The sequence below is a fragment of the Mixophyes fleayi genome, chromosome 2, assembly GCF_038048845.1.
Source record: "Mixophyes fleayi isolate aMixFle1 chromosome 2, aMixFle1.hap1, whole genome shotgun sequence".
In the NCBI taxonomy this organism is placed as follows: Eukaryota; Metazoa; Chordata; class Amphibia; order Anura; family Limnodynastidae; genus Mixophyes; species Mixophyes fleayi.
This window is the reverse complement of record NC_134403.1, coordinates 376,847,085-376,855,484: the sequence shown is the minus strand read 5'-3', so window position 1 is coordinate 376,855,484 and position 8,400 is coordinate 376,847,085. Positions and strand designations below refer to the sequence as shown.

The 8,400-nt window shown below is 49.0% G+C and overlaps 1 protein-coding gene across 2 annotated transcripts; it reads left to right on the top strand.

Moving 5' to 3' along the window:
• The first annotated feature begins 20 nt into the window (after nt 1–20).
• On the top strand, nt 21–8,171 carry LOC142139704 (ribosomal RNA processing protein 1 homolog A-like). 2 transcript variants are annotated; one of them, XR_012688252.1, is made up of 16 exons: nt 21–183; nt 702–784; nt 873–930; nt 2,112–2,197; nt 2,723–2,784; nt 3,684–3,807; nt 3,900–3,964; nt 4,326–4,450; nt 4,533–4,582; nt 4,975–5,072; nt 5,278–5,297; nt 5,416–5,520; nt 5,747–6,144; nt 6,333–6,469; nt 6,675–6,741; nt 7,876–7,963. XR_012688252.1 is itself a non-coding variant. In XM_075197551.1 (16 exons), the coding sequence occupies exons 1-16, from the start codon at nt 66–68 to the stop codon at nt 8,022–8,024; spliced, it is 1,749 nt and encodes a 582-aa protein (XP_075053652.1). In that variant the 5' UTR covers nt 21–65; the 3' UTR covers nt 8,025–8,171. The 2 variants fall into 2 exon arrangements, 1 of the variants encoding a protein (XP_075053652.1); XM_075197551.1 differs by having other exon boundaries at nt 6,333–6,473; nt 7,876–8,171.
• The last annotated feature ends 229 nt before the right edge of the window (nt 8,172–8,400 follow it).

Here is an 8,400-nt window from a genome sequence, read left to right as displayed (position 1 = left end):
GAGGTCTCAGTTTCCAGCGTGACGTCATCTCCCGGCGCCACCAGCAGCACAACGTGACCGGCAGCATGGCGGATCCCTCTCTGCAGCTGGCCCAGAGACTGGCGGCCAATGACAAGAAGAGCCGGGACCGGGCGCTGCGCAAACTGCGGGGATATCTGAGGGCCCGGAGCGCTGCCCCCACCGGTGAGAGGACGGGGGTAACTAGAGAGCCCCGGGGGGAGAGGGGGCAGGAGGGACACCAGGGAGAGAGGGGGCAGGAGGGACACCAGGGAGAGAGGGGGGAGAGGGGGCAGGAGGGACACCAGGGAGAGAGGGGGGAGAGGGGGCAGGAGGGACACCAGGGGAGAGAGGGGGCAGGAGGGACACTGAGGGGGGAGAGGGGGCAGGAGGGACACTGAGGGGGGAGAGGGGGCAGGAGGGACACTGAGGGGGGAGAGGGGACAACAGCGGGAGAGACACTGGGGGGCAGCGACAGAAGAGTAACCCGGGAGGGACATGGATAGGGGCAGTGACATGGGGAAGAGGGGGATTACTTGTGATTCAGGGTGTTCCTAAATGATGATGATGATGATCCTAGAATGTATGGGTAACATGGAAGGGTGTTTGGGGTGACTGCTTTGGGGAGATGGTAAGATAATGTGTCCCTGTGAAGGGGGCGATGTTGGGGGTTGCTCGACTTAATTGTCATAATTTCTTGTCAGGGGGATTCACAGCGGAGGAATTCTGCTGGATCTGGAAGGGTCTCTTCTACTGTATGTGGATGCAGGACAAACCCCTGCTACAGGTAATGGGGCTGGGGGATCATCCTGTCTATGTTGGGGGGGCGGGGGAAAGGGGGATATAACACTCTGCTAAATGTTTTCTCTATGCAGGAGCAGTTGGCGCTCTCCATGTCCCAGCTGATACACGCGCTGCACACGAGCCAATCACGTATGTATAATCTCCAGAGTTCTCACCCTCCAGTCACTGAGTGGAAACCGATCATTAGCGACAGTTTCTCCTTAAGCCCAGTGTAACAGAAGGGGCTTAATATCCTCCTACCAACAGTGCCTATACTGTGTACTTCTACATCTCTTCTTACACAGATGGTAGGGAGAGAACCTGGGCTGGTCCTAGCATGGCCCCTTGCTTTGGGGATGGTATAGAGAATACAGGGGAAGGGAGCCTGCTGCCCACTGCTCATCTAGTTAGTACAACAGACCCGCAGGGATAGCAGATATCTTTCCCTTCAGTATGAGGAACGGAGGTTATAGGTCACATTTGCATTGGCTTTTTGTTGACGGATATCTGGAAGAGAGACCGCTCATAGGTACATGTCTCCTCCCCATGAGGGGTAACAGACTTATCTTTCTCCATTCCATTTGGGGTCAGAAGAAAAGTCCCCCTTATACCTGCGTCATGTCGCACAGGGACTATACCGCTGACATGGGGACATCCGCAGTAATTGAAGACAAAGGGAGGGGTCTGTAGTGGAAGGGGGGTTTCTTTGTTGATCCTGACCTCATGGGTGGTAAGAATGTAAATATGGTCTGTAATCACTAGAGGACATTATAGGGTGAAGGATCCAGGAAATGTATCTATATTCCATCCTAGAGGGTAAAGAGGCGGCCGTCACACTAAGTGGGGTGGGGGGGTTCTTGTTGTGAAATCTGTGGTGGCATTTGATATTTAATCTCCTGTAGCTCTTAAAGATAGAGCCCAATAGCGTGTGATATTGTCCATGATTCATGGTTTGCTAGTAGGAGGTTGATGCGTGTGCTTAGCATGTGGTGCCCAGCACTGTCATTGTTAAACCCACGCTCAGGCATCATGGTAATAACGGGACTGAGGATGGTTGATGATTGGTCCATTCTGGGCAGAGGTTATGTGGTCGTATGATGTATAAACTATAAGGTGAACTGGCCACTTCCACCTAAATAACCTGATACTAAGTAACAACATCGATGAGGGTGGAATGTTCTGTATAGCTCAGGATATGCACTGGGTCATATGTGTCATATATTTACATATGTGTAAATATGTGTGAAGTGCAATAAGGGGGGGGGGGGGTATTTTATTTATGAATGAGATTTGTTTATAGGTTATTACACCCCCTCTTTGTCTCCCGGCAGAGAATCTCTTTACCCGCTGCTTTTGGCAAACCCTGAACCGGGAGTGGAACGGAATCGATCGTCTGCGCCTGGACAAATTCTACACGGTGAGAGTGATGTGAATGCTGCTGGGATGTGCGGGGGGAGTACCTGAGACAACCAGCACGTCTGCCGGGGCAGCTATAGATTGGGGAGGGGGACATCCACAGCGCCAGCCATGCTTTCCCCGCGCTCAGGAGCCTCTGTGGCACAGATACAGAAATGTCTGAATTTGAACAATCTACACTTGGTGAAAGGCATACAAATGAGGACGCAAGATGTTAGATGGGGTAACCGGATGCCTGTGGAGCAGATTAGTCTCCAGCATTCTCAATACATTTATATATCGTAAATGTGGCATAATGTAGTGGCATACGATTGTGTACCCAGCACATGAACAGTATGTGAAATACTCTGTGCACAATGCAATTGCTCAGTGGTTACAGTATCCCACAATATATTGTTGCCAACCATACAATACGCTTTGTTTCAGCTGTGGAGGGAGGTGTGGGGCGGTGCAGGGTGTGTGTAGCTGTCAGTGTGTAAGTACATACAGTGATTCTTTCCTCACCAGCGCATTTCTCTTTACACAGTTAAGCCGATTTGTTCTGCGTCAGTCAGTGGAGCTGCTAAAAAAAGATGATTGGGAGGAGAGGTAAGAGGGAAATTGGTGGCAATTGTGTATGGGGTACATATACGGGACTATGGATTCAGTGTGTGGGTAGATGTGGTGGGTCGGGATGGGAGGAGCTGCAGTTTACACAAGGGGGTCGGGGTGGGAGGGGCTGCAGATGAGGTTGGGATAGGAGGGGCTTCGGATTAGGCTGGGGTTGGGACAGGGGAGTTTTGGATTAGGCTGGGGGCGGCTTCGGATTAAGCTGGGGGGTGGGGCGGCTTCGGATTAAGCTGGGCGGTGGGGCGGCTTCGGATTAAGCTGGGGGGTGGGGCGGCTTCGGATTAAGCTGGGGGGTGGGGCGGCTTCGGATTAAGCTGGGGGGTGGGGCGGCTTCGGATTAAGCTGGGGGGTGGGGCGGCTTCGGATTAAGCTGGGGCCGGGACAGCATGGGGGCTTCGGATTGGTCTGGGGCTGGGGCGGAGAGGCTTCAGATTGGTCTGGGGACGGCTTCGGATTGGTCTGGGGCTGGGGCGGAGAGGCTTCAGATTGGTCTGGGGACGGCTTCGGATTGGTCTGGGGCTGGGGCGGAGAGGCTTCAGATTGGTCTGGGGACGGCTTCGGATTGGTCTAGGGCCGGGACGGCTTCGGATTGGTCTGGGGCCGGGGCGGGGCTTCGGATTGGTCTGGGGTCGGGACGGGGCTTCGGATTGGTCTGGGGACGGGACGGCATCGGATTGGTCTGGGGACGGTGGGGGCTTCGGATTGGCGAGGGGCTGCAGATTAGGCGGGGGGTCGGGACACGAGGTGCTTCGGATTAGGTGTGGAGGGTCAGGATGGGAGAGGGCTAGAAATTTAGTGGGGCAGAGGGCGAGGGGCATTAAGGTGGGGGGTGATTTTCTGGGTATAGTGAGTCTGAATATCTGTTTGTGCCTCATCAGTAAGGTGGAAGAGTTCCTGTCCATTTTGGTTGAGGAGGTCCTGACAGGAGAAGCATCTCGGGGGGTACAGCACCATCTTTTAGATATCTACTTAGACGAACTGGCAAAAGTTGGATCGGCTGAGGTAAGAATCTGACCAGCTCCATTGACCATGAGATTAACTTTTGTCCCACACCCCTATATAACGATTGACTGCGCCATTTCTGTTTCTTGCAGCTGTCAGCTGAGATGAATCTGAAACTGATTGAACCATTCAACAAGATCGCTGCCAAATGCAAAGAGTGAGTGTCTGGCAGGGGAAGGGGGCTCTGTTCCGGGGAGGTTGGGGGGGCTGGCTATGTTCTAGGTTGGGCATGTCCCAGGCAGGGGTGCAGTGACCCAGTGAGGGGAGGGGGGCTATGTTCCAGGGCGGGGTGTTTTGGGACAGTGATTCTGCTACAATTTACTGGATGGCTTCAAATGGGGAATTTGAATGAAAGTTGAACCTTTAAAGGACATTCCACTATAAATGGAGGATGGTCCGATATGTTTTCTGTCGCCCCCTTTATTTTGGTGACGTACTCCTAGAGCCGATAGTTACTGTTATCTGGAACACATCACTGGGTGTATTGATGTGTATATAATCGTCTTCCTCTCCCCTAGCCCCGTCCTTCATCAGTCTGTTGTGAACGGGATATTTCAGACCATACTGGACCAGGCTCCGTTTGCTATTGAAGATTTAATGAAGGAACTTGGCCACACTCCTACTGAGGATGATCCTTCTAATGGTGAGACGCCTCCATCACTTTCTACCCTCTCTGCCTTACCCTCCCTCGCTGTCCGTCTAACCCATGGTATTTCCACCTGCAGACGGAGGACACCTTGCAGAGGACAATGAGGATATTGGACCCGTCCTGCAGGTATTACAGCTGTTCTGTGATTCATTATAACATTCATATAATATTTCACCACCTCATGTGCCAAATTGTCTGTTTCCTGAGGCGCATGCTGCTCACTGTCAGTGTAATACAGTAGATAGATGTTATATTCTCTAATAAAGTGTGGGTGTCCTTGGGTTGAGAGCACAGTCCTTTGCGAGACCCCCCAGTATTGTGGACACACAGGAAGCGGGTATAATTTGGTAGACGTGGGGTGGTATAAATGTGTGTGTATATATATATATATAATATATTTTCCCATACAGAGTCTCCTGCTCTGAGTACCGCAGGAGGGGGGGGGGGGGATCTGGCTAATTAAGGGGACGGTAGTGTAATAATAATGTATGATTACATACAATGTCTCCCTCTCGCAGTTTGACTATCAGGCTCTATCTGACAGGCTATTTGTCCTGGCGAGTAGGAAAAATGTCTCTGTCCGCAACCGCAAGGTTCTGTACTGGCTGGTGAAGAGGTGAGTGTGGCCTTATAGCGTCCGTCTGCTGCCGTGATATGGGGGGGGGGGGGGGGGCTTTGTCTGTCTCCTCTGACGTATGTCTCTCTCAGATCTCCCTAAAATGGGTGGGGGCACCATGACCCACACTCTGTCTCTCTTTGGGATCTGCCTGTATATAATGTGATTTGTTGATTTATTTATTTTTCTATCTGTTACTTTCTAGGTTTAAAGATCTGGCAGAAGGTGAGTTCTTTTGTTTTGCGTCTCGCTCCTTCCTACTAATAACCGATGTCTGTGTCCGTTCTGTTGTACATCCTATAAACCCTGCATCAGCGAACGTCCTCTCCTTGTTCCTCCTTAGGTGTATTTCCTCCAGACGACCTCCCAGAAGAAGTCTCCACTGATGAAGATGACGATGAGTTCAGCAGCTGGAGATTCCACAAGAGGCAGAAGAAGATGGCGATGAGTGAGTGCTGTAACGATGGGGTTGCTGGGAGCTCAGTAGTGGGGGCTGGAGGGGGTACAGAATTTCTGTGTTATCTGGACAGTGCTGAATGTCTTCATGTGTTAATCACGGCCGGCCGTGTAATTATATATCCAATTAGGAGATGTGGTTTACATTCCAGGTTATTGCACATGCAGAAATTCTCTAAGGTTATCCAATTATAAAGATGTCATCTCCTCTTCCTCAGAGTCACAGGGTGGGGTCACAGAGCCGGATAAGAAAGTGAAACGTAAGCGAACGGCTCAGGGTCCGGACGTCCCTCAGGAGTTACCAGGAAACACAGATGTCCCACCTGCCAAGAAGAAATGTAAGAAGAAAAGGTCGGTTATTGAGCAAGAAGCCCACTCAAAACTGAACGGGGTAACCCTGGCACAGGACACGGAGGAACAAACCGAGGCAGCCACTCACAGCATCTCTCACAAGTCGCACACAGCTGAGCCAGGACTGGACACGTCACATACTCTGCCCCTGAAGATGCGGGTGAGGAGGAAGCGACGCGGCTGCCTGATCAGACTAGGGCTCAGTGTCCTGCCCCTTCGGGGTGCATTAATGAGGAGGAGGAGGATCATTCGAGACAGGAGGAAGGTCAGTAGTTGATATTCCCGGTACAACGTGCATCTAAATATTCACACAAACTGAAATAAATGCTGCGGCGTAAGTTCTAGGCGAATGTAACGATGCGCAGTTTGCAAGCAATGCGTTGACTGCTCTCTGTGGCCGGCGCGATGTTGCGACCATTGCGGTATTTTCACCTATGCTCTTCTTTCCTGTAGATGATCAGTAATAAAGGTGAGACAACGGTTACTCCACCAGCAGCAAAAGAAACCTCCGTTGTCCAGGACTTTGCAACTTTCCAGAAGACAGAGACTCCCAAACCTGTATATGTGAAAACCCTAAAGGGTAGAGGAAGGCAGGTAAAGAGTTGTAGGGATGTTCGGGGCATTGGGGGTGGGAGGGGAGTTTTAGTGAGGCCTCTGCAACTGGGAAAGTCCTGTAGATGTTCCAGATGGCTAAGATGTTCTTGGGAGGGGATGAATGTTCTCTAGATGTTCCGGAGCTGGCAGTGATGATGAGTTGGGTCCCACAGAATGTGATCGTCTTGTATCTCTCTGCAGGTCAGCACAAAGATAAACTGTAAATCCAAGAAAGTCACCTTCAGCCTAAACAAGAACATGACTACAGGTAGGAAGTTGCTGAACACAATGAGGGACGTTTATACAAAGTGTTTATGTATTAAAGCATTCAGTGAACACTCCAAAATAGTCCTGCATTTCAGCAAAATGTCTGTATAAGGAAGCTGGACACAGGCAAATCCAGAAAATTATCAGTACTGTAATATTGTAGGTGTGTGTATGTATGTGTGTGTGTGTGTATGTATGTATATGTGTGTGTGTGTGTGTGTATATGTATATGTATATGTGTATATATATATATATATATATATATATATATATATATATATATATATATATATATATATATATTATAGTATTCTTAGTAAGAAACATAAAAGAGATGCACATAGCTATTATTGTACCCCTGTTACATGACAGGTGCTTCTGTCAGATATCCCCGCCCCCTTCATTAGAATAGCCCTCGCCCCCTTGTTCCACTGCTGCATAGTTTATATTGATATATTAGCCCCTGTCCACATATTCAGTAATTGTGTGATCTCTGCCTATTTACCGCAGTGAGTCTGCAACAATAAACCAGACGTGGACAGGGGATATTATAATAAGACTTCAGGCGCTGCCTTTCTGCCATTTTACTTTTGTAATCGATCCTTTATTTGCTGCATGTTTTTTCACAGGTAAATAAAGTTTTCTCACTTTTTTGTTTTAAAAAAAAAAAAAATAATAATTTTTTTTTTATTTATAAAGTGAATGGGTACTTTGTTTATTAATCCTAATATCCCTTTCCCATAATTCCTCTCTCACTGTAACTAGTTACCGCGCTCTCCGTCCCTGCTGATCTAGTAGGACAGTGAATGTACCTGGCACTCCAGTGCCCTGTGTTACGTGCAGATAATGTCATTGTCTCTGAGCCACATCCATCGTCGGCCTGATGGTCAGATGAGTGTCACTCAGCGGAGTGATATTAGTGAGCTCACTGCCAGCATAGTAGTGATACAGATCTCTCAGGATATGGACCCTGCATTTAGTGTGTCCGTCTTTTGGTTCCATCTTGCTGCTGTACAGATTTGTGACACCGTAAACCTCAAGATATGTTTGTGGTTTCAGTGACCGGTCTGTATGATTTGAACTCTGTACTGAAGTTGTCTGTTGTCCTCATTACTCGTCTCTCTCTCTTCTGCAGAGTTTAAAAGGACAGATCGCAGTCTCCTGGTCAGTCCTGCAGGTTCATCCCGAATTCCATTCAATCCCAATCAGCGACCCCAGCACAGTGTTCTGAAGACTCCAACAAGCAGTCCTGTCCCGAGAGCACGGGCAGCAGATTTCTTCTAATTCCTTGTGGACTATTCATAGTTGATGTTCTGTGGTCATTCGCTGGCAAATTAGAGGACAAAGGACTGATCGATCTAGAACTGTGGACTTGTTTTTCACTGGGTTTGTGGCTTCTGTATCTTGTTTGCAATAAATCTTTTTACTGATGGGACCACATGTGAATTGGGAGAAATGTTCAGTAACAAAACTTCACCTCTTTCTGTATACATGGTAAGACACTCTTGTTTACCCCTAACAAGACACTAGTAGATCGCACCAGGGATATCCTATCCGCACTAGGTAATGGTTATTAGTCCCTTATATTCCTATAGTTTGTGTTTTATTGAAACCAATTATCCTAGAGGTGGTGCACCCACACGTAATACCAAGAATTCCA

Bases quoted from the DNA above. Each gene is read 5' to 3' on its own strand.
- LOC142139704 (XM_075197551.1), top strand. From the start codon at position 66: ATGGCGGATCCCTCTCTGCAGCTGGCCCAGAGACTGGCGGCCAATGAC. The intron at 5,521-5,746 runs GTGAGTGCTGTA...CCTCTTCCTCAG, and splicing joins GCAGAAGAAGATGGCGATGA to AGTCACAGGGTGGGGTCACA. The intron at 6,742-7,875 runs GTAGGAAGTTGC...TCTCTTCTGCAG, and splicing joins AAACAAGAACATGACTACAG to AGTTTAAAAGGACAGATCGC.